This window comes from Haemaphysalis longicornis, unplaced genomic scaffold (assembly GCF_048455015.1).
Source record: "Haemaphysalis longicornis isolate Haplotype H1 unplaced genomic scaffold, Haemaphysalis longicornis Haplotype H1 scaffold_8, whole genome shotgun sequence".
Taxonomy (NCBI): Eukaryota; Metazoa; Arthropoda; class Arachnida; order Ixodida; family Ixodidae; genus Haemaphysalis; species Haemaphysalis longicornis.
In genome coordinates, this window is record NW_027526445.1 from 39438391 (window position 1) to 39464454 (window position 26064).

The window sequence follows — 26064 nt, forward strand, 5'->3', positions numbered from 1 at the left end:
CGGCGGCAGTAAGCCGAGCCGTCTGTCCTTCGAGGCTTGCTCCCATCAGGTGAACACATGATTTGTTAAGCGCATTTGACACACAGAGCTTTACGATTCCCCGCTTTACTAATTCAGAATTTAGCATTCTGTTTAGAATTTAGAATTTAGAACTAATTTAGAATTTAGCATTCTAAATTAGTAAAGCGGGGAATCGTAAAGCTCTGTGTGTCAAATGCGCTTAACAAATCGTGTGTTCACCTGATGGGAGCCAGCCTCGAAGGACAGACGGCTCGGCTTACTGCCGCCGGATATCCGTTGCTTTTACAGACTTCTGTAGCCGGGAATGTTTTGAAACAGGTGATGAATGAACGACGCAGGCAGGATGCTCCAAGAGATACAGATAAAAAGAAATGCACTACTATCCCTTACCTTCACGCGATCTCACATAATCTGAAAAAGATTGGGAAGCGCGTTGACGTAAACGTGCTCTTCTCGGCCCCTAAAAAGCTATCAAAACTTTTCAAAAAAGTGAATGAGTGCTCCGTGTTCACCGATACTTGTACCACAAAGCATCGCACGCAGTTTGTGGATCGCTAGGAAGGCGTGGTGTATTCAATACCATTAGATAAGTGCAAGAAGAAGTAAATAGGGCAAACAGTACGATGTCTAAATGACAAATTACGCGAGCATCGCAATAATGTGAAGAAAGAAGATAAAGGACATCTAGGCGCACACTGTAAAGAATGTGGTTGCTACCCTGACCTGCAAAAATTCTCCATTATTCATAAAAGCAATAATCGACTGACGAGAGAGATAGTTGAAGCCTACGAAATCCTCTCCAACAAAGACGTGTGCGTCAGCTGCCCTTCCGTCATACTAACCGACACAGAAGTCGCCTTTTTATCTGGTTAGTGAACGTGATGCGCCGTGTTGGCTCGAAAAATGGATGTGTATCTTTCCTCTACCCCCTTTCCGCCATGTGTATCTTCCCCCACCCCCTTCCTCTCCTTTTGGTGCAACGGAGTATGTATTTCAGTATTTTCGTGCCACAAATCGCCTGTTGTTATTCTGCGCTGTGTCCTGTCCACTTCTCGTCCTCGTCTACTTGCCTTCTCAAAAGTAGGTGATAGGGTTGATCAACATATTATACATGCACTCTAGAATTTCTTTTTAGTAAGTTATACAGGGTAAAATTAGGGATCAAAATGAAGTGAAAACCCTTCAGCCACCGATTATTTCGTACACGTTATCGTCGCCAAGTATGATTGGGATTGTTTCCTCTGTGAAGCATGTCCTCGCTCTTAAAGTTGGCGGTGATGAGAAGAAGAGGACCAGACGAGAAGAGGACAACGATGGCATGACAACGAAAAGACTGTGTTTACTTTATTCGTACAAAGGTTATACATTTATAAAACGAAGACAGAGCTATGCTGTCTAATCGTTTAACTTACTTTGGTTGCAGCGAAGAACTATCCCTTTGGACATCTACATTCCGCATTTACGCCGTAGACCACAACATGTTCTATATGCACTGAGCAGTGCGGCTCCCTGGTTACACCCACATCTGCTGCTGGCCGTCGTACGCCTGAATTTATAACTTTGCCACAAATGGGCGCCACCGAGGCGATATGATTGGGCAGCCCCCTTGTCGAATAAAACAATCGTGAAGCCATCCATTCTCCCGCCGACTTTTTCAGTTTATACTCCTCCCTCATATGTGGTGGTCTCAGGAGAGAGGACACACGCAGGCAAGGAATGTTCTAACAGCCCGCAAAGGTATCTGTGGCCGCATGTGCGTTGCACCTTCCAGATGTAATGTACAGCAACAATGTGGCGCGTGCTGGCATCACAGATATGCGGCCAGAGGACCCGTGGTTATGACGTTTCGTCATCTAACCGAGGATGCAATATCCAGAGATGTTGTAGGCGGAATGTCAGATCCGTGCAACGCCATTACGGCGCCCGCCGCAAGCGCGAAATTGACCTTCGCGCGCTCGTCCCCTCAACTCTCATATGCCCTCTTGCCGTTACTACACATGTCTTCAGCCATCGCCTCCTTTTCAGCAGACCTGAACCCAGCTATTCAGACTAATAAGAAATGTCAAAAATGCTTTCTGAATTGCACTCGAAAGGTTACCTGAAGGGGTATTGTTAACCACGAAAATCTGAAACATTTTGGCCATTAAGCATGGGGGCGGAACACCATGAGAGGTGAGCGGGAAAGAGAAGGGATCCATTAACTTGCCAGGGGCGCCAGTCGACTATCGTCTTGCGTAGAAATTTGCAACGAAAGGGGCATATACACGGGAATTTTTAATTCAAGTGGTGTAACAGCAACGGTAAGCATTTCATATTCGCATAATTCCACATATACAGAAGAATTCAGGAGGGTACAATGGTGCCCAGGAACGAGGAAGTAGATCGCAGTCGATGTAAATTTATTTTCGGTTGTCAAACTGCTTTCTAGGGATGGTCGGCAGGGGCTCGCGATAGAGCAGACAGTTCCGGTATTTTGGCGTTATATATTTTAACGTGGCGGCAGATGACACCGATCTTGTAGCGAAGAAGAGATATATTTACATGCGCAAAGAGCTATTTACATGCAGCCATAGGTGAACCATGGATGGCTGCACCCCGCGTCAAGATATTTCCGTGTTCTCTCCGCAGTAGGTGGTGGGCCATTGAACCACGGGGATGGACCACCACGCCCCGTAAAAATATCAGTTCCAAAATATGTGCCCGCTGCATGCTTAATCAGCCGATATACAAGACACAAGGCGATTTCAGCTTGTTCTCATTACAGGGTCGTCGTACCAGAATGCAAGATGGAGTGTTTGCGCTTCATTATTTGGAAATCGCATACCAATATTACTCTAGTGTTGAGGTGTTGCGGCTTCGTATCTTATGAAAATAGGCGCAATGATGTTGTAGTGGAGTGGAAAGATCCTCTCGTATGGCATGAGAAATTGCCTTCAGGTAGTAATGACACCAAGTTGCTAAGTTGGACACCCAATGTTTTTGATATACTACACCTATCGTAAGGCAGGAGGAGGGGCTGTCAGGCACTAATGACGCTGAGTTGTTTAGGCGAACACGCAGCGTTATTATTTACTACGATGCTTTCCGCGTTGTTATTAGGACGAGTGACTTTAATTGCCACGGGCCTGGATACTTCCTTTATTAATGTCACTCAGTTTCACTCCTGCGCACCTATAAATGCTGCTGTGGTTTCTCCCGCTTTATGGTTATTGCAACCTGAAGGAGTGCTCAAAAACGCCTCAGTCTGTAGCGCGAGTGCGGCATATTGCTGACCACTCCCTCGAACCACCGCTCCTTTAAACAGCTTTTAATTATGCTTGTGCGGTAAGAGCTGTTGTGGTCCACTTTGAGCAATCTTGGTGACGGTATTGGTGACACCCCGGACCCCGAGCCCCTAAACAAAAGCTGGATCCAACCGTGGCGATGTGTTTTAAGGTGGAGTATTAGAAACCACAAACGGTCACCGTCGGAGCCCAGGTCAAGCTCCGGCGGATGGGCTCCCTGTCTGTGTACCAGGCAGGGAGCTCCGGGACCTCTTCAGCAATCAGTGTATGGCTGACGAAGAAAGTACCCCCGTTCCCTGCTTTCCACTATATCATATGGCGTTTTCTAGACCCCCCACTCCCCCCAAACCTAATCGGTCCCTCAAAAGGGGCCGCACCGAAGTATCCTTTCCTTCTTTGCCTTCCATCTCTCTTCCAAAGACCGATAATATCTCGCGCTTTTTGATAATGGAATCCCTGGATAAGTCAAAACCCTTACCTCCCAGTCTGTCTTTCTAATTTCCAAGTTTCTTGAAATGAAGAAACTTCAAGAACGAATAGCGCCTTCGAGCGATGGGAAATAAACTTTAACGACGCGATGCACATTTGATTGTCGTTCCGGTATAGTGCAAATTACTTAAGTCAAGAGGTTCGTGTGCGGACCAGGCACGCGTTTTGTCTGAACCCCTTCCGCCCGCTCGTTAATTCCCCTCCGTTTACTCGTCTTTCTCCGCGCGAGGCTTTCGACCTCTCCTTCTGAATTCATTCATTTCTTCAGTCATTCATTCATTTATGAATAGATTTTGTATGTCCATGGACTGTAAACAGTTCCCGCCAAGATCGTTAAAACATTGAAATTCTAGTGTTATAGGTGATCACGGTATTTTATATATCCTTTATAGTCACGGTTCAGCTATACCAAGACAGTCCTCTCTTAGGATCGTTACCTTTTTGCAAAAGACAAGCCATTTAGGCGAATTCATTGTATTTTTCTAAACATGAAAAAATAAAAATAAATACAACAAATATATATCACAAGCTACGCATGGTTACGGAGGAATTTTACCTTTCAACGCACTAGGAGTACCATAGACACAAGCAGAATGTCTTCTAATTTACCTACTACTACTTTGCCTTAAATGTCTCCAAAATATCTACCCTGGGATTGCAATGGGTGAAGTTGACAATACCACAAGTGTTTCAGCGATCCCGAAGAGCATGTCATTGAAAAGAAGGCAACCACTGAAACTGCCCTAATTACATTCGCGGGCTCCACCATCCCACGATACGTGATTTACCATCACACTTCATTCAGGTGCTACCCTCAAAAACCAAAAGCCCAGTTCTGCTCCCGCTGCCACAACATCGGCCACCGAGTGGTCGTCTGTCCCTTGCCTCCATCAATCGTGCTGTGCCGAACCTGCTCCCGGGATATCACCGGCCTGGCAGCGGATCAGGAACACGACTGCGTTCCAAAGTGCCACCTCTGCCAGGGAGCTCACGCCAGCACGTCGCCCAAGTGTCCTACACGCATGGATGCCGACGCCCAATCGGAACGTCGCGCCTACCAACGTCGCTTGGCTAACCGCCGCTCCCAGAGACCTGCCTTCGACATGACCAGCTCAGATCCTCAAGACCGGCGTCACCGATCTTCGTCCCGAAGACGACAACGCTCCCAATCCCGACATCGCAAACGGCCCCAGTCCCAGCAGCGACACGCCTCCCGGTTCCACTGCCAAAACCGGTCTCCATCATCTCATCGCCGCGTCACCACATCCCAACATGTTCGACTTCGCCTGCCAGGTCATACTCAACCACAACAGGGGGAGGTGAGCCAGCAGCCTTCCGTCGGGGCATCTGCCGACCCTGCACATCCTCCTGCCACGCCAATAACATCATTCCTCACCTATCGTAACGCTCTCGCCCCGCCTGGTCCTTCCACCTCTCCTACCCTACCGCTCCCACCCACCGCTCCCCAGACAATCCCTGAGCTTTATGCCCTCATGGTCAATCTTTTCTCGCATTTCGATCGCCGCCTCGCCACCATCGAGGAGGCCCTTGACCATCGGCCCCGTCGAAAACGCCCCACACCCAGCAAGAACAGCCCCCCTCCACCATGCTGCCGAGACGTTACCTTCACCTCGGACACCGAAGATCAATTACAATGCTGTCTCATCCTCCAATTATATGGCAGTGAAACTGTCGAGGTCTCCGTCGCAAACTCTCCTTTCTCAAAACTCTCCTTTCATCACAAATGCCTCAGCCGGACTTGATTCTTTTTCAAGAAGCTTTCTACCTCCCCCAAATTCCTGGCTACGATACCTATCACACAGGCGTTGCTGACAATCCCACCACCCTCAATCTCATCACCCTTATTACAAAAAGCCTCATCTACACCCCCGTAGACCTCACTTCCTACACTACCCCACATTTCCATGCCCATGGCATCCTCATTAAACCAGATGCAAATTCGGCTCTTACCATCAAAATATTCAACGTCTATCATCGCCCAAACAAGCCACTACCGTCTCTTTCACCCTATTTTGCCCGCTTCCCTCCCAAGGATCAGGTTACGCTGGTGTTGGGGGACTTCAATTGCCCACACCCCCTTTGGGGGTACACTAAGGCCAGCCCAACGGGCCAAACTTTCGCCACTGCAATCAGTCAGGGCCGTTTTTGTCTCCTGAAAGATCCCGCCTTCCCAACCCGCCTCGGCAACTCAGTCGAACGCGACACCTCCCCAGACTTGTCGTTCTTCCAGGGCACAGGCAGCCCTTCGTGGTCACACCTACATGAAAGCCTCGGAAGCGACCATTCCATTATTGAAATCCGTTTACCGTTCATGCGGACCCAAACTCCTCCGGGATCACGCGTGGCTCTCACCGACTGGCATCGTTTCCGCCTGTCGGATCTCCCCACCATTGACCCATCTACTCCCGACGCTTGGCTTCGTGCTCTCATGCGCAATCATGATCGGCACACGAAATATGTTGCCCCGACAGCCGATGCCCCTTTCATAGACCCACACCTCGTGCACCTTTGGGACGCGCGCCGCTCACTCATTCGCCGCTGGCGCCGGAACAAAGCCAACCGTCGCCTGCGTCGCCGAATTAACATCCTCACACAAGAAGCCCAGACCTACGCGGACCAATTAGCTCGCTCGAACTGGTGGAATTTCTGTGACTCTCTCAATCCAGCCATGAACACCAAACGGGCTTGGTCCCTCCTCCGCTCGCTCACTCAACCTTCCTCACCGGTCCACCCTGTTCCCCGCATCCTCCTCTCGACAAAGCAACATCCTAACACACTAGGAGAGGACCTTCGCTTACTCATGTACCCTACTAGTACACACATTCCTGCTTCTGCGCTTCCACGCCGAGACTTCCCGCCGTCCCCCCTTGACCAGCCTTTTACGGTAACAGAACTGCACCGGGCGCTCAACACCCTTCGTCGCAATACGACGCCAGGGGAAGATAGAATAACTTATAAACTACTCCGCAACCTTCCCGACAGCGCATTTTCAGAACTCCTGGCTCTCTTTAACCACATCTGGCTCAGTGGGGAACTGCCGGCGTATTGGAAACATTCCAAAATTATTTTGATCCCGAAACCAGGCAAACCACACACTCTTCCAAATCTTCGCCCTATCTCGCTTACGTCTTGTGTTGGTAAATTGCTGGAGCGTATGGCATCGACGCGCCTTCAATGGCACCTTTCTCACAACTCTGCCCTCTCTTTCAGCCAAACTGGATTCCGCCACTACATATCCACTCAGGATACCCTCCTCCGTATTTCCCATGACGTCTACGGCTTTCGTAGCTCCTCTCAGCTCCGTGGCATCCTTGCTCTCGACATTCATAAGGCCTTGGATAATGTTCAGCACACTGCCATTCTCGCTAACTTAGCCAAAACTAACTGCGGATTTCGCATGTATACCTACATCCGTTCGTTCCTCTCTAACCGTACCGCTTCTTTCTCTATCCCGGGCTCTACTTCCCCCCCCGGTCTATCTATCAGCTGGTACCCCCCAAGGCTCCATCTTGTTACCCACCCTTTTTAACATCGCTTTAGATTCGCTTCCTGCACTTAGATGCCATCCCCCTTCTCTTCTACTCTATATACGCGGATGACATCACGCTCTGGTCAACCAAGGGCTGTCCCGGTCAACTGGAGGACACTCTTAAGCAAGCGTGTGTCGTCATTCAAGGCTATGTCCCGTCTGTCGGCCTCTCTATTTCGACTTCAAAATGCGCTCTACTCCTAGTCAGTAACAAGCGTGGAGTAGCCCCGGACCGCTTTCTTCCTCAGGTACAAATTTTTGGCAGCCTTATACCGCATGTTGACACCCTTCGGATTCTTGGTCTCACCTTACATTATGCGGGCAGCTCTGTACCGACTCTGTACACACTTCACAATCACATCACTCAGCTATCCCGTCTCCTCCGCCAGGTCACGAACCGAAGAGCTGGACTGCTCGAGCATCACCTGCTCCGCATCATCGATGCTTTTGTTATGTCCCGTATACTACACCAATTCCGTATTTGCAACCATCGCCATCTCAGCTCTCGTCCCTCGAGGCCTCCCTCCGCACACTTTACCGTATCGCTGTGGGAGTACCCTCCTACGCCCCCAGCGCCACCCTTCTGGAACTAGGGATATATAATACTCTTGAAGAACGCATTGCGTGCAATCGCCATGCCCAACTCGAACGCCTGCAGACTTCTGCCCAAGGTCGTGCTATTCTCAATACACTTAACTACCCCACTTCGCAACTACCCCCCATACCACCGAAACACCCTCCTTGGGCGACTTTCACTAATTTACGGGTTGAGCCTTTGCCCCGCAACATGAACCCTGATCGACACCGTGCTCGTCGTGCACTGGGCGTTCAGGCCCTCTCCAGACGAATTAATTTTCTACTCTCCCATGGTTCCATCGTTTACTTTACTCACGCCAGCGACATCCCCTCAAACTCAACGGGCACGGCTTCATTTCTCCAACTCCCTTCTTTAGACACTACCACGCTTTCCTTTCTTTCCCCACCAGGTTCGACCTCTCTCGAAGAATACGCCATTTCCCTTGCAATAGAGCACGCTACTCTTACTGTTCCTACCAGCACGCCAGTATATATCTTCTCCGACTGTCAGTCAGCCCTTCGTAATTTCGCTCACCATTAGACTCACCCACACACTCGGCCCCGCTTGACACTGGTTTGGGTTCCTGGCCACGCTGGCATGTGCGGAAACATCTTAGCAAACGCGCTCACCCGAGTACCTTTCCCGGGTCCGCCCATGTCCTGGCCAACCTTGTACCACCCGCCGACGGTTCGTACTCAAAACCGCGCTTCCCCCCGTTACTAATTACACGCCCAACGCCTATCACGTACCCTGTACCCACCCCCCAGTTCCCGTCTAACTCCTGAGGCTGCGTGCCTCATTCCGCAGGCTCAAACCTCTTCACTCCCCTCCCATCACATTCTTCACCGCATCTATCGGCGCCCTGGTCATCGTTCCTGTCCTACCTGTTCTTCCTACCCATCCATCCCTCATTCTTATTGGGACTGCACCCCGCCATCACTTGAATCATCGCTCGCCTCCATCATCTCCTGGGAGCTCTGGTTGTCTCCCCCGCCGACAGTAAACATCCAGGCTGCCCAGGAAGCTCTCTACAAACACGAGGACCGGATCCGCACGGACATTCTGGAGTACTACGTGTATCCGGTGAATTGAACTTTGAAATTAGGACCTGTACTTAGGTCCTGCGGAAAATAAAGTTTGTTCTCTCTCTCTGTCTCTGGTTACTTCAACAATTAGGAGGAAATAATTTTCCACTCACAGCGGTGCGCATGGAGCTTTTGTTGTCATATTCCCACTTAACATATTTTATAGTTCCTGAAACATTCAGATCTAATCCATCTGTAGCTTTTATTAAGGCTAGTATTATTTCGTGAATTCCAAATTGTCTCAGTGTCAACTTTGCTTGTTGACTTTTGGTAACATACTCAATTTTCTGTTACGCCCACGCTGGGTCGTAGTAATCCATATTAGCTGCTACACCTTTATTAGTGCACTCCGTGCAGCAAGGAATGGTTTATATAATGCACTCACCTATGAAATGATCACGATCAGTTCCAAGGCATCTGGCATGGTCTAGAAATTCTTTCGTGTTTAGAAACTTTCTGATGCTTTCGAAGTCGTTAACAACAACTATATCCGAGCCGTTTAACTTCAGCCTAAAAAGCAACAAAGGGACAGACAAACAACTTCTTTACATGGGCTTTCCAGAGGAAATCTTTAAATGACGACAAACACCTGGACTGATAACTCAGTGAGAGCATGCTTTAGAAGGTTCACTGCATAATTATCTTGCGTTTTTAGGTATTCCCAATGTCACTGTCCAGTATGCACTAAACGTGAGCTCTGGTGTTTAACTGACCGCAGAATGCCACGTGCAACTTCTACAAAATTCTATACAGTGATGTTTTACACTACTTTCCGCTCAGACCAGTGGATGCTGTACGGACATGTTCTTGTAGTTTAGCTTAGACGGCGACATAGGAATGAACATGTAATCATGGAAAAATTGAAATAGCTGCTTTACACAATCTAATTAGGGTTTCATTCACGTTGTATTGAGAAACATAACTGGGTTTGACATAAAGCTAATGTAAGCATATAAATAAATCGTCCTAATAGGTAACGTTTTCTTTGGCTGCGTATTACACCTTCTGGTGTTATTTCGTGTGTCAACCGATTGTCAGTTTTATACCGACATTCAGGGCGCAAATGTCGCATTGTACGCAATGTTTGACATTACATTCTTTATACACGCTCTTGTTTTAAATCAGTCCTTTGCAGCAAAAGAATGTGCAACGTTGATTTGGGTATCAACTATGTTTCAAAGTGCTAAATGACGCTAGTCATCACCGGAAAACATTTATTCAATGAATACATTGTTTGAAAGTAGCAGTGTTCGTACATTTATCCACCCAGAGGAGGTTCCAGAAACCCAAAGAACGCGGGCGCGAATGTACCGTACTAGTCGCAGTACCTGCGGTTTGTGTTAGCCCTTTCAACCGTACCCCATCCAGTTCACACAATCCCACAACAAACTGCAATAGGCTGGTTCCTCCACCACTGTTAAGTAGTGTGTACAGCATTTATAGTCTGGAAGCTTTTTCTCACACATTTCGGCTCACGACACAACAGAATTCAAGAACCCCAACAATACTGTTATTGAAATTGCGTTTGCTCTTTCTCGGGTTGCTTTACCAGAAAATAGTGATTCCGTCCGACGTACCTATATACAGGCCCGTACTCTTTGGCCCACTCCATGGCCTTGGTTTTGTAGAAGTCGTTGGACTGGACTTCTTTGTGTCCCCAGAAACTACTAGATGGTGGCGTCGGTGGCAGGCGCGCTCCAGGCGGCAGTGGACGCCCGAAAAGCAGCCTTCTGAGACATTGAACAGTCAACCACACCACTGTTGCAAGAATGAGGCTGAGCACGACCGGTGCAGTCATGCCCATGACACCTGTTTCCTTATTTGCCCTTCGCACACTTTGCTCTTCACCGATGACGCGCAAAAATCTAGAAAGAGTATGCGGAAATAAAATGTAGGTGTTTACTTTACACAGTATAATACCTCTTTTTATGTTCATGTTTTCAGTGCTTAATGGGCTATGTTGTAGCTGTAAACATCATGCAATGCTTCAAGAAAATAAAGTGCATTTAAAGCTCAGCAACTCCTCCGAAGAATAACATTGGAGGTTCTGTAAGCAACCATACCTGTAAACAAGCAACATCAACCACAACCAATGAAGCTTGCAAAGAAAACGCCAAAATATTAAGTGGAAGCAAGAAGTACCTCCAAACTTTTCATGATTACTGAGGATGAGAGGTAGTGAGAGCGGGCGATAAAGCAAAAACGCACTAAAACGTAAGAAAGGTACTTGTATTGACGTATACCCACAGGAACACAGGAAAGTCGTCGAATACTATCTAACCACTTTTGTGACCTGATAACTGGCGATGTACGCCGGGACAAGTCAGGATAACGCCAATAGCGCTAGCAAGGACGATTGGCTCTGCCCCTCAGTGGTGGGAATCAAGAAGAGAAGAAAAAGTTTTACAGGGAAAATAAATATGGAGATAATGAAAGGAAGCAGTCGTACAACAGGACACACATCTTCAGAGCCATGTGATGGTTGTGGTACTGCAGGTACTATAACGCGAGAGTACATAGAATAATCACCGTGCCCTTCACGCGACATTGGTTCTTCGAATTTAGTAGCCGGTAGGCATACGGCGGTGTGTGCTCCCAACCATCTACAAAAATAGGAGCTTTGAAACGTGGTCACTCACGACAGCAATGAGGCGCTGACACTACGTGGTATCGTCTGAGTGAGGGAAAGACAGTAAAATCACTTGCAAATGCAGCGCGAAGTGACGGTAAATGAACCACCAAGAAGAAATCAAATATGGGGCCATTAGAGCAACCCGAACGAAGGGCAGCAGGTACAAAAAGGAAGAAGCAAACGCTATCGCTACAGAATAAGAGGCACGTAGCTCGAACAACCGCTATAAATCTTCTATGGTGTTACGGCATATTCATTCAGAATTTCATTCAGAATCGGCATATTCATTCAGAAATTTATTTCATTATTTCCAACTATATACATCATAAGTTGGCTTAAGGCACTACAAACACATAAACGGAATTTTGGTAATCGCGTTTTAAAAAGTGGCCAGTGTTGCACTTAAAATCAAAGCACTAGGCATACCGCGAATTAGCTTTTCGGCGAAACATTCTTACCTAAAGACGTGGAATCAGCACTGGAGACTTGAAAAGGTTTGGCTGTTAATTAGTTCGTGTTAATGAAATTGTATTAGCTCAAACATTTTACCACGGCCTACTGTAATTGCGAAGTTGAAAGAACCAATACTTCCATCCAAATAGCGTTACCCAGACCAAACCTGTTCGTGGTATAGGTATTGTTGCGTCCCGGTATACGCAGGCAAAATCGCCTGTACGGTGCTACACCGATTTAACATGCGCGGTGCCTAAAACGGAGAGGCGGGACAGCCTGTCGGATCTCAGCGAAAATGACTGACAAAATCCAGCACGCGGCCCCCTGGCCACGCGCTCACGTTGTCGCCTTCGTGCTACCCGGTTGTCCGGAAGACATGGCACGTACTCATGATTCAGAGATTGTACCAATCGCATTGACCGGTACACACCTTAAAAAGGCGATTGCCCTGCTTAACGCGTAGTCCACGCGACATTTCACCCCCCCATTCAAAACAGCATCGTCCCGACACACACGGTGTTATCTAAAATAATAGATGCGCTTATGGCATCATCCAAAATGAGTTCGATACGATCGAAGTAGGCATGCGCACTACATAAACGACGTCACGGAAGGAGATACGGCAGCGCCGGGACACGAGTCCATCGTCGACAGCTTCGAACATTACGTCGGTTACGTGACATTGCACTTGATATGGTCCGAAATTCCTGTTTAAGAATTTTTTCGCAGAGTCGTCGACGTCGGACGCGAGTCGATACCCTGACTCTGTCGCCTAGTTTGTAAACGGCAGTTCGGCGGAGGACGTTGTAGCGTGGGAGTCGTACAGCTGTTGCCGTCTCGTTCGCAAGAACGCTAGTTGCCGCGCTTCTTCTTGTCGTTCCGTGAATTCATGTAGCTCCATGAAGTGGGCAGTGAAGCTAGGTGCTGGAAGGAGGGCAAGGTAACCAAGAATTGGAAAACAGCATAGACGATAATGATACCCAAACCAGGCAAGCCCGCACGTATCGAGAACCGGTGACCTATTTACCAACACCGTGCGTGGGGAAGGTGCTTTAGCGCGTTCTTATCACTTAATGGCCTGCGCACTTGGAAGAGGCGACCTGTACCCCCATTCGATGATCGGATTCAGAGGCAAATTAACCACACAGGACGCCATGTTACAGATCAAGTCGGTAGTCACTGACAACAGAACAAGGGACAACCAAGCCATAGCGGGATTGGACTTACAGAGCTCATTTTACAAGGTGAAACACTCTGCCATCCTTTCCCAGATCAGCGCCCAGCTGAAGAGGGAGCGTACGTAAAACTACGTGCGCGACATCCTCTTGGGGCGCAAAGCACATATTCAAGCCGGAGACCATACCATAGACGAGCGGAAACTAGGAAGTGTGGGTGCCCCCAAGGATCGGCGATATCACCACTGCTGTTCAATCCGGTCATGAGTGGAGTGGTAAGACGACTTGAATCAACACGCGAGGTCCGCCACGCCATCTATGCGTACGACATCAGGCTATGGGTACTGGGTGGATGCTGTGGGCACATTGAATCCTCTCTGCAGATAGCCGTGGACGCCTTAGAACAGCTACAAGGCGCGCGTTTGGTTTGCTTCTCGAGCAAATCGGAGCTACGAATCATCCCTCCAACGTCAGGACTCCGGCAAGAGAGCGTGATTATTACGGAGGTCCGCCATTTTTCCTATCCCTCTCGGCTCGTCGCAGAGGCGAGAGAGAAAAGCTCCCTCTCTCTCTCTCCCTGCGACCGCACATTTCCCCGCCGCGGGAGGATGACTGTGGGGGCGCTGCCGCCTCCTGACGGGACCGGTTTTGCCTGGAAGCTCCGGGCGGGCTGGTCAGGGGCCAACGACGGAGGAAGGGCCTCTTTCGACACCAGCCATCATCGGGAGCGGCCGTACGTACGTGTTGCTCCTTTTTGCCCTTCCTTTGTCCACCCTCGCGCCTGTCTCTCCCGTCCTGACCAAGGTGGTTTTGGCGGTGGTAGAGCGATGTGCCCGACGTTCCTTATTGCAGTGCAATAAACGTCGGAGTTGGCGATTCCTGTGCCTTGTGTGTTCCTTGCGGTTCACTGCCGCTACGCCAAGTTGGCGGTCCATGGTGGCGTTCAGTTCAGCTAGCCTTGCGCTCGAGTCTCGAGGGTAGAGCTTGGTAGCTGTAAGAACCAAGGTCCCCACATTTTAGGCACCCGAACGTAGGACTTGTCTTCAAGAGAATTCTACTTTCGCTAGCTCCGAGAAGGAACATGGCACAGGATTATGAGTCGGTGGCTTTGATCCTGTTGGCCGAAATTAGTGGTCATGCCCGGGAAGTCCCGCGATTCTCTGCATTCACAGCTTTTTCCGCAGCCGCAGAAGGGGCTCGGGTCCCCCTTCTCACGGCCCCTACGCAACCGCTAGTGCGGCTTGCGTGGCAACGAGAATTTCGGAAAGTTCTGAATTCCGCGAGCACCCTACGCCAGATGACGCCGCGCGTTCAACCTCCATGCGCCGGGCCTACGCGGATGCCGAAACCCCTTGCGGCGTGCCTCTCGTGCGAGTTAGCACACAAGCGCCCGTAAGCGAATGAATGTCTGTGCATGCAGCTTCCGTCGCCAACGCTCTCGCAAGCGCCATGCATCAAGTGCTGCAGGCAAGGCGCTCACCCGCTATCAGGGTGCAACTACCGATGCCAACGGATAGCAGTTACAGCGATCAAATGAGCACCAACGCTTTCCTGCTGGCTCTGAGCCGTTACGAGCAGGCGACCCGCATCGGCGAGAACGTGGGGCCGCCGACAGTTCAGTCCGCAAACCCAGTTCACAATGCTGCCCGGTGGTATCGAATGATAGGCCATACGGCGCGCACGATTGACTACTTCCGAATCATGTTTAGGGAAGAAGTCCTACCTGTCGACTACCTTTTGCGTATGCGTAGAGTTGGAAATTTGCACCCAAGCCCTGGACGAATTGCTGGTCGAGTATGTCCGTACGATGAGGAGCTTTGCGAGTACGCCGACCCACATACCCCGAACTCGGAGCGAGTCGATCGGGTCGTCAGAGGATGCCACCCCAACTTTGTGTTGTACTACAGGAACTGCAGGTGCAGGGATCTGAACGATCTGGCAGCCGAAGCTCGCCGTGTGCAAGCCGCAATTGCGCATGCATGTATCGGCCACCGCAATCTGCGGTGGACACACTAGAAACAAGCTATGCTTGGCGCGGCGTCACGGGCAGCGGACGAGTCGAGGATGTCTTTCGGTTAATACCCAGACAGCGAGAAATGCTCGCCCAATCTCCGAGACTGAGCGCTGGACCCCTACGCGTATGGGTTCCGCTACGCGGAGGCGATACGGCCGGAGGTTATGCCAGCCCCGAGCGCAGAGCACAAAACAAACCGGTCAGGTGATCGGTCGGCGAACGCGTGCCCAATTGGGCTTCCCTAAACGGGATCAGTGCTACCACAGTTGTCTGCACCCGCTCGAAAGAAACTCGCCCCCGGAGAATCGGATGCGGCCAGCTGGCCGTGGAGTGCAGGAGAAGCCTCGAACGGCGCACAAAGTGGCACGGAATTCTGTTCGCTGTTTAAAATGTGGCCGAGTTGGTCATATTATGCGAATCTGCCCAGCTGGGTAGGGAAACGCAGCGGGCCGCCGGTGAATTCGCTGACGGCTGATCAACGCGGCCTAGAGGCAAACATCCCCGCGCCCACTGCATTCAGAGTCGGAGTTCCGACCAGCGCGCCTGCGCCATTTCTCGACCTCGTAGTTGCGGGGAGGAGTTTTTAGGCACTGCTGGCCACCCTGGCAAACACTTCACTGATAGGGGACGAGGTGATTTTCCATCTCGAGCGCAAAGCCGTTTGTCTGCGCGTGCGGAAGTTGCCGCTCTAGCTCGCGTGTGATGAAGTTACGTCTGGCGGTGACCTACGCCTCGTCGTGCGTTGGAGTCAGCGCATACGGCGAATGCGTTTCGTTCACTTGCCCGGACTGACGATGCGAGTTATTCGGGGGAGAGATTTTACGTGCAGTGATTTTATGGTCGAGGCAACGGAGGCTGTCAGGAGGGCCCGTTTACACCGTAAAGCCGTTCGCCGAGCCGCCGCCCGCAGTGAGGTCGCTGTGTGGGCGCGCCGCCGAAACGCCCCCCTCGCCGCAGGAACCAGAAGCTTCGGGCGCAGATGGTAGCCGGCGCGCGCAGAAACCTCCTAGCTCGATTGTTGCTGCTGCAGGGGTTGATTTCTCATGCGCTGAATACTTTCCAAACCGAAGTCAGGGCGAGGAATTACGTGGGCTCCCAGCAAGCGCTAGCGAGCTGACAGCAGCGTAGCGTGACCACGTCTTGTCGTTGTTAGGTGACTTCGGCGAGATATTCACTGAGCAAGGGGGTTACACCATGTTGGTGCAGCACTGCATAGACACCGCCGATGCTCAAACATGGAAATGCAATCCCCGGCCCGTCAGCCCCGCCAAGAGGCAGGCAACTGACGAAGTACTGGAGGAACTGCTGAAAGCAGGCATTAGCCGTTGCTTGACAAGCCCTTGGGTCTTCCCAGTGGTTCTCGGTCGAAAGAAAGACGGTTTTAAGTTCAGGCGCCTCACTCAAAAATTAAAAGCGCCGGGCAACTAGTTATCTCTCGCTGGGGCTAACTTGTTTACCTGAATGGTGTTTGCGTCACGCCGGCCGAGCGTACTTGGCGTGAGGGGCGTAAGGGGGAAACCACGGAAGTTTTTGTTATTTCCCGTGCTTTTGTGTCCACCCAGCGAGCGGGCGCGGAGACGACGCATACAAGCGCGTCGGTCTGAAAGTGATGTAAGCTTTCGAGGAAGGATTAGCTTACGAGAATCCCCGAAACGGACGGGAGCTAAAGGGCAGTCAAGGGGTGAAACGTTGCGTCAAGGATATGAAGAGGTCACCGGAAGTTCAGTCTGGGACAGTTGAACTGCTCTACGTTACTGGGCCAAGCTGCGTTCGTCACACGACTGAGCCTGGTGACTTGCCGGCTGGATCCGTCAATAGGGACGACGACGAGGCTTTGTTAGGCGCTCCACTTGTTAAGAAAGAAAATGAATTCTGGCGGCGCGGAGCACAAATATAGGCGTGCAGGGTATGACAATAGTTTAAGACGTATCGTCCGAGAGCCCATTTTCGTAGTTAGGTCTGCTTTCAGTTGGTTGGTTTTCATTTCTGCTGGATTTGTGTTTCGCGGACTACCTTTGGGTTGCTGTATGAGAGTGAGAGAGGTGGTTCCCGTGACTATTTTGAACCCACCTAGCTTTGTTTGTCACGGTGGCCAATCAGTGGCCTAGTGTTGGCTAATAATGAGCCATACTCACTCTCAAGTTTTGACGTCTCTTGTGTGGGCGGGGTTTTGTTGGTAAAACCGAGGTGTTTGATGTTTTTGGGGAACAGAAAGAGGAGAGGACAGCTGCGAGCTCCCGCTCGACGCGGGCCTTGCCCGACCTCTTGTTTGCGATCACGAGCCATGAGTTGTAAATGCGTAATATAAATAAAGTGTACATATTGTACATTTTGAGTTTACTTGGACTAGGCCGTCGTCGGCGATGTGCCGTCGGCCAACAAGTCAGCGAGCCGTCGTTCCATCGGATCAGCGATCATCTACATTGGGCGACAAATCCACCTTCTTTGAAGTTTAACTGACGGTAGTTGGCATTTATGCGTTGACAATAGGCGGCTGAATGCGGTCACGACAAATGATGCGTACCCATTCGCGAGCACTGACGAAATCGTCGCAAATCTCGGTGGCGCCAAATAGTTCTCCGTTTTGGACACCAGCAAGGGGTACCTTCAGGTCGAAATGCGTCCCGGCGATGTATGCAAGACAGCATTCACTTGCAATCGGGGGCTGTACGAGTTCGTACGTATGCCCTTAGGTTTGTGTGGAAATCCCAACATATTGCAACGCCTGATCGATCGGGTGCTCGTTGAGGCAAAGTGACAGAATGTCCTCGCCTATTTGGACGATATCGTCGCCTTCTACCATACCTTCGAGGAGCACCTCTGCCACCTACGAGGCGTCCTGGGAAGTCTCAGGGCGGCTTGCATAACCATCAATCCTGTCAAGGTGCAAATATGCAGCGCTCAAGTGAGCCTGCTTGGCTATCGGATCGAACGCGGACAGGTGTCCCCCGATCCCGAGAAACTTCGGGTGATTTTGGAGTTTTCTACGCCGAATGATGCCGCCGGAGTTCCGCGCTTCCTAGGAACGATAGGGTACTACTGCCAGTTTATCCCCGCTTCCGTGTGCCTGCAAGCACCATTGACAACATTGTTGAGGAAATCCGCCCCTTGGGAGTAGGGACAGGAAAAGGAAAGCAGCCTTCGCCAACTAGCGAAAGCTGTTGCAGATACTTTATCGCTGAAACTGCAGGATCTGAACAGGCCGTTCTTGATCCAAACGGATCCGAGTGATCTCGGCGTAGGGGCAGTGCTCCTCCACGTGAATGGAAAACAACGGCGACTTGTGGCTTTTGCGTGCGCTGACACCGGCAGAGTGAAACCACTCGGTCACCGAGAAGGAGTGTCTTGCCATAATTTACTCACTTCGAAGGTTAGAGATGAACGTCGAGGGGTCAAATTCACAATCGAGACCAACCACATGGCCCTTACATGGCTCTCTCGGCTCCTTGAGCCCAGCGGGAGGCTCACGCGATGGGCCTTGACATTGAAACGCTTCGAAATTGAAGTTCGCTACCGCAAAGGTGCCACGAATGTCGTTGCGGACGCACAGCCACGGCCGCCGGTGGACTACTTCCAACCGGCCGGAGATGCCGCGGAGGACGCTGAAGGTCAGCGACCCTTCTCGTCGCGGGAAGAGCGCGCAACGCGGGAAAACCCAAGTTTCGAAAGCTGAGCGCACGTGAAACTCGTCGGGGGAGGACTTCCGCTGGTGGTTGTGTTCAGTCCGGAAGAGCTAGTCGAGGCTCAGCAGTAGGACCTGTTTTCTTAGGAGGTGATGCTCTGTCTTAGTGAAGAGACGGAACCTCAGGAAAATGGAACCCCAGATAATGACGGGCACCGTGAACCGCGGGTTTAGCGGCTGGCGCCAGCTCTAATGCAGCTGGTATTGCTGCGATTGAGCTGGAGAGTTACCTGCTTGACCCCGTCGGAGCTCTGCTGAAATACGTGACTGGCAAAAAATTACACCATCTTCCCGTGGGGAAAACCTGATGAGCATGCGAAGCATCCTGGCGGTTCCGTGTGGTTCCATTGTGTTGCCGTTATGTTGAGTGATCTGGTTTTTACTTGGGCCCGAGGGAATTCCGTGTCCGGGTCCACACCGGTGGCAAAGGCACGCAAGTGCGGTTGTGTTACGGTGAGTAGGCGGTGGTTCTCGAGGCGCCGAAACTCGTTCATCATGTTCTTGTCGATGTTGGTCGATGTTGTCTCTGTGGTAGAATCGGTAGTCTCCGTCAGCGTTGGTGAGATAAAGGTTGTTGACATTGGTGCACCGGCTGAGAGCAATGTACACGCCCTCCTCTTCGCAGCTTTGTCTTCTCATTCTTCTTCTTCTTCGGCGGTTCCCCTACGGGAAGATGACGACGGTGGTTGAACGCGAATCTATCTCGTGATGGATTCTTTGGTTGGCCAATCCCTAGGGGCATCCTGCCACAATCAGCATCAGAGGCGCTTCGGACGGGGCTGGGTGAGCTGCAAGGCGCGTGGCGTTACCCGCCACAGCTTTCCCACGGGAAATTCAGCATCCCCCTCTAAAGTTTTCAGTTCGTCGTTTCCGTTGACGTTCAGCTTCGCGTGGCTTCGTTGTATCAGTAGCTTCTTGACGTAGTTTGAATGAGTCAAGGACATAAGGCGCGTTCGTAGCACTTGCTCCTGTCCCGGGTTTGTAGCGTAGTGGGAAGAGCACCACGTACCTCCCGTTGCGGCCAGAGAGTCGTGGGATCGAAACCGGGCGCCGCTAACTATTTCTTTTTTATATAGTGTAGTATCGCGGACCTGTGGGTGTAAGGAGGAGAGTTGCGCATGCGCAGTGAGCGTGTGGACGGCGCCGCTGTCAACGACGGAGGACCAGGCGAGCCTAAGAAATGCTCCGCATTTAAAATTACTGACTGTTTTAAAGCCGTTATCCCACGGAAGCTCAGGTGTGCTGCGTTTCTGCCCTACTATGACGCACACAGCCATGGTAGGGCCCCAAAACATGGCGGAAGGTTTGTCGGTATGCAACCTGGTCCGGCATGACGGCACAAGTATGTAGGTACGTACGCACATGCCACGTCTGCCAAGAGCGCAAACCGCCATGCGGTAAGGCGCCGGTCTTGCTACAGCCTATCGTAAGCAGAAAGCCTTGGGAGGTCCTGCCGTGTGACCTGATGGGCCCTCTGCAGCGCAGCAAAAGAGGGTACAAGTTTGTACTTGAGGCGACATGCAATTTCAGTGGGATCACTTGACTCCCACGGTAGTCCACGGCGACAATGATATAGCGGTTCCCGTCAGCCGTGGTGGGCAAAGGCCTCACAATTTATGCCAGCGGTGTCAAATACTGCCTGAGGAGGATTATTAAGGCCGACTAAGCCTTGCTGACTTGCCGGGATTGTCTCGTACCGCTGGCAAACTTCGCAACTGGCTACACAAGAGCGAATTTGGCGCTGCACCCTCAGCCACTAAAAGCTCTCTTGTATTTTCCGGAGAGTTGCGCGCTGCCGGATGCGTCCGCCCACGGGGGAGTCGTTTACGGAGCGCAAAATATCAGCCCTCAACGCCGCAGGGATTGCAATGACGTCGTGTTCCTGTTTGCAATTTTTGGATAACACGCGGTGATATAGTGTTCAGTGGCAAAGAACGAAGTTGGGATTTCCTGATGAGTTGCTCAAAGCGCCAATCAAGGCAGCTAGGTCGGGATCGTCACGCTGTGCTTTGCTAACGTCTTGCTGAGCAAATATGACCCAACTGTCCTCACGTTGAGCCTGCGTGCATTCACCGGTGGGGTGACGTGAGAGTGCGTCAGTAAACTGTTTCAGCGCCTCGGGGCGATGGCGTACGTGGTACGTGTACTCTTGTAGAGTAATAATACATCCGGCGAACTTGTGCTCAAGATGGCGCTTGCTGAACATCCACCACATTCCGGCATTGTCTGTCACCATCGTGAACGCGCATCCGAACAAGTAATGAAGAACTTGTCATCGACGCTCCAGACAATGGCGAGACAATCCAAATCATTCGAGTGGTACTGCCGCTCGGTGTCGGACAGTTTACGGCTAGCGAACGCCACGGTGTCCTCCTTGCCGGTTGGATCCCGCTGCATGAGCACAGCCCCGAGGCCAACCAGGCTGGCATCGGCGTGCAGTTCAGTCTACCAGTCTTCGTAAAATGGCTTAGCACTGGGCAACGGGTGAGCTGCTCTTTGAGCTCTTGGAAAGCCTCTTTTTGAGCAGCGCCCCTAACAAATCTGGCATCTTTTCTCGCGGAGTCCGTAGGAGGGCAAGCGGTAGAAGCAAAGCAAGGGATGAATTACCGTAGTATGAGGCAACTCACAGAAATGATTGCACTTCTTTTAGGCAGGACGGCGTGGGGTAGTTCACCACAGCGGCGATTCGTTCAGGAAGCGGCTTTATCTCGTCGGTGGAAATCCCATACCCCAGGTACGGGATGGGGGGGTCCCTTTGTAGCGCATACGCGGACGTGGCGCTGAACAAGTCCTGTACGAGTGTCTGGTGCGCCTACACAAAAAGCATCCCCGGAGCGCACCGTTGCTTGACGTTGATGGGCCGTCCAGTGCCACGGTGGCTGCGGTAGCGGCAGGAAGCGGGCCAGTGGTACCGTCCTGCAATTCTGCTCGCCCCCCCCCTCCCGTGTAAAAATGGCCACTGCCTTCTCCTCCTCATCTCTCTCTCGTCTGCCAGGCTTTCAGACTCCAGTCACTTCACTCGCCCGCCTTGGTGTCAACAAATCGCCACCTTGCTGCCAGTGTGAGCAAGCGTTGCTGGCGAATGGCTAGAACTTGAAACAGCCAAGGCCTACTGCCTTTTTGCGCGCGAATAAAGTTTTGTTTCACTAAATATATTGTATTTTGTTTCCTCGCAGTTGTCGCGCAATTAAACCTCAACTACTTTAGCTTTTATCGAGTGCACGCTTATATTGAAAAACCGCTTATTACAAAATTTTTAAATATCCCGCTGACTTCGTTATAACTAGGGATTACTATATATATAGGAGAGAAATAAGAGTTGGAAGTCAAGAAACCCTCCAAAAGCAAAGGGGAGGATGTTGTAGGTCATTGAAACAGATAAAGAATTTGGAAAGAAAGAAAGAAAGTGGAGAAAAAATGCCCGCCAGGTGGGATCGGAACCAACGACCTCCAGAATACCGGTCTGGTGCGATAACCACTAGGGTACCGGCGGGGCGATTTTCCCCTCCACTTTCTGGGGTATTTATGTTTAGGTATTTTTGTTTTCTGTGCTTGGGGGTGGTAGCCAGCGCCACTCGGACTACTCGGGGTAAAGGGGACCTTCTTTATAAAACCCGGGCCATGACTCGAGTGTCTACGACATGTCGAGAGTGGTCGATCAGCGTTGATCCCACCTGGCGGGCATTTTTTCTCCACTTTTTTTCTTTCTTTCCGAATTTTTTATCTGTTTCAATGACCTACCACATCCTCACCTTTGCTTTCCGAGGTTTTCTTGACTGCCAACCCTTATTTCTGTGTTATTTTTAACGAGCCCCTCATTTCCTATTCTGACTCGCTATATATATATATATATATATATATATATATATATATATATATATATATATATTGAAATGGGGTTTATTGGCAAGGGTTGCTGTGTAGGCGAAAGACAAGGAGGGCACAGGCCGAGCACAGTCGACGCTTGGAGGAAGCAGAGCGAGAGAGAACCCCGTCGCTCCAGGCGATGGCGGTGCGGCTTCCATATTCGGCTTCTGCTACCGACGACGATAAAGTGGCGCACATCTCCCGCAGGGGATTGGTGACGGTCTTGATTCTTCCGGTGAACGTTGCCAATCTTCTGCATTACAATCACCCCCGGGCGAAAAGGGTAGCCAACCTGACGACTCAAGGCGCTGGCGAAACAGGTGGATCGTAATAGGGTTTTAGACGTTCAACATGCACTGTTTCCCGACCACGGCGTCGGAGATACTGGGAAGGTGTTAAGGGCTCGACAACATAATTGACTGGGGAAGTCTGTTCGATGACGCGGTAAGGGCCTTGATAGTTTGAGAGGAATTTCGAGGAGAGACCAGGAGTCCGAGTGGGTACCCAGAGCCATACACGAGAATCAGGAACGAAGCTTGGCACGGGCTTGCCATCAGTGTGAGATTTTTGGCGGCCCTGTTATTCCATGGTAAAAGAACGAGCAAGTTGCCGGCATTCTTCTGCACGCTTGGCGGCCTCCGAGACCGGAGCACACTCAGATGGATCGGGACGATACGGCAGGATGGTGTCCAACATACACGATGGCTCACGCCCGTATAAAAGGAAAAATGGAGAGAACCCAGTCGTGGCTTGAGTGGCGGTGTTATAGGCGTACGTCACGTATGGAAGCACCAGGTCCCAATTTCTATGATCGGACGCCACGTACTTAGACAACATATCTCCAAGGGTGCGGTTAAAGCACTCTGTTAGACCGTTCGTCTGCGGGTGGTAAGCTGTGGTCATGCGATGGATGACATGGCATTCTTTAAGAAGCGCCGAAATGACGTCAGACAGGAAGACACGTCTCCGGTCACTGAGCAGTTCTTTAGGGGCACCGTGACGAAGTATAAATCGATGCAAGAGAAACGAGGCAACGTCACGTGCCGTGGCAGTTGGCAGAGCAGCGGTCTCTGCATACCGTGTTAAGTGGTCAATGGCCACTATAGCCCAGCGGTTTCCGGCGGCTGTGCAAGGTAATGGGTCGTACAAGTCAATGCCAACACGGTCAAAAGGCTTGGCCGGGCAAGGCAGCGGTTGCAAAGGACCGCTCAGATGGGGCACCGGCGCCTTTCGTCGTTGGCAGTCTTGGCAGGACCGAACGTATTTGAGTACAAAGCTGTACATCCCACGCCAAAAGTAACGAATGCGCAAACGTTGATAGGTTTTGAGCAGGCCGGCATGACCGCACGTGGGATCGGAATGAAAAGAGGCGCACACATCGGATCGCAAATGTTGAGGGATGACAAGTAACCATTTGCGGCCGTCGGCGTGGTAGTTGCGGCGATAAAGCAGCCCATCGCGTACCGCAAAGTGTGATGCTTGCCTACGCAGAGCCCGAGTCGTAGCGGCCCTGGAAGGATCGGATAGGCAGCTGATGAGGGAAGCGATCCAGGGATCCTTCCGTTGCTCGGCTGCCATATCAGTCACCGAAAGGGCCAGCAGGTCACCGGACGGCTTCGCAAGGTCAGAAGAAACTGGTGAACGTGACAGAGCGTCGGCATCAGAATGCTTCTGACCGGACCTGTATATGACGCGGATGTCGTATTCTTGTAGGCGAAGCGCCCATCGCGCAAGACGACCTGCCGGATCCTTTAACGACGCCAACCAGCAAAGCGCGTGGTGGTCAGTGACCACATCAAATGGGCGGCCGTACAGATATGGTCGAAACTTAGCAAGCGCCCAGATGATGGCCAAGCACTCCTTTTCGGTTACCGAATAATTCGCTTCAGCTTTCGTCAACGTGCGGCTCGCATAGGCAACGACATATTCGTCAACACCAGGTCTTCGTTGGTAAAGCACGGCCCCAAGGCCAACTCCACTGGCGTCAGTGTGAACTTCAGTAGGCGCTGTAGGATCGAAGTGGCGGAGTACAGGTGGAGAAGTCAGTAGACAACGCAGAGTCTCAAACGCGTGGTCGCAAGCTGGGGACCAGTCAGGTAACTCGCTGGCACCACCAAGGAGTTTCGTCAATGGCGCAATGATAGAGGCAAAGTTGCGGATGAAACGTCGGAAGTATGAGCAAAGGCCTATGAAGCTCCGAAGAGATTTTATATTAGTGGGCTTCGGGAACTCGGCCACTGCACGGAGCTTCGCTGGGTCGGGTAGAACGCCGTCCTTGGTGACGACGTGGCCCAAGATGGTTAGCTTCCTCGCGGCGAAGTGGCACTTTTTTAGGTTCAGTTGGAGTCCAGCTCGAGAAAAACAGGTTAAAACCTGTTCTAGGCGCTGAAGGTGCGTCGGAAAATCGGCAGAAAAAATGACAATGTCGTCTAAGTAGCACAAGCAAATTTTCCACTTGAGTCCCCTCAGAATATTGTCCATCATGCGTTCGAATGTTGCCGGGGCGTTACACAGCCCGAACGGCATAACATTGAATTCATATAATCCATCAGGGGTGACAAATGCCGTCTTCGAGCGATCAGCGTCGGCCGTAGGTACCTGCCAATATCCGGATCGCAAGTCAAGAGACGAGAAAAACTCTGCCCCCTGCAAGCTGTCCAGAGCGTCATCAACGCGTGGAAGCGGATAGACGTCTTTGCGCGTGATATTGTTGAGGCGACGGTAGTCCACGCAGAAGCGAATGGATCCATCCTTTTTTTTGACGAGCACGACAGGAGATGCCCACGGGCTGCTTGAGGGTCGAACAACTCCACGCTGAAGCATGCCGTCCACATGCTGCTCGATGGTGCGGCGCTCAGCTGGGGAAACGCGATAAGGCCGCTGCCGGAGGGGGGCATGGGTACCAGTGTCGATGGAGTGCTCGACTGTAGATGTGCGGCCAAGTTCGCTTTGGGCCAAGTCGAATGACGATTGAAATCGTTGAAGCAGCGCCAAAAGTTGGACTTGCTGGGCAGGGTCTAGACCGTCGTCAACAGAGGCAAGAAAAACATCAGTCGAAGGCTCCGCCCCAGGCGGACATGGGTCAAGTCCGGCAACCTGAACCTGAGAAGTGCGGTCCGGAATGGCTAGCACGCGACCAGGATCTATGTATTCCAAGCTGCCAAGTGTTTCACCCTCCAGAAGGGCGCACGGCGCCGAAGACACGTTAGTGACAAACATGTTGCCCGTTCCGGCG

At 51.3% G+C, this 26064-nt stretch overlaps 1 protein-coding gene across 1 annotated transcript in view; it reads right to left on the reverse strand.

The window, feature by feature from the left end:
- The window catches only part of LOC144148685 (cytochrome P450 2C28-like), a 71680-nt gene extending 60815 nt beyond the window's left edge, over positions 1-10865 (reverse strand). Inside the window, exons 1-2 of the mRNA XM_077680201.1 lie at positions 10584-10865; positions 9392-9516 (exon numbers count right to left, since the gene is read on the reverse strand). Coding sequence (XP_077536327.1) covers positions 9392-9516; positions 10584-10810 — 352 coding nt within the window. The 5' untranslated portion in view covers positions 10811-10865. The remainder of the gene's footprint in view (positions 1-9391; positions 9517-10583) is intronic.
- Between the last annotated feature and the right edge of the window lie 15199 nt (positions 10866-26064).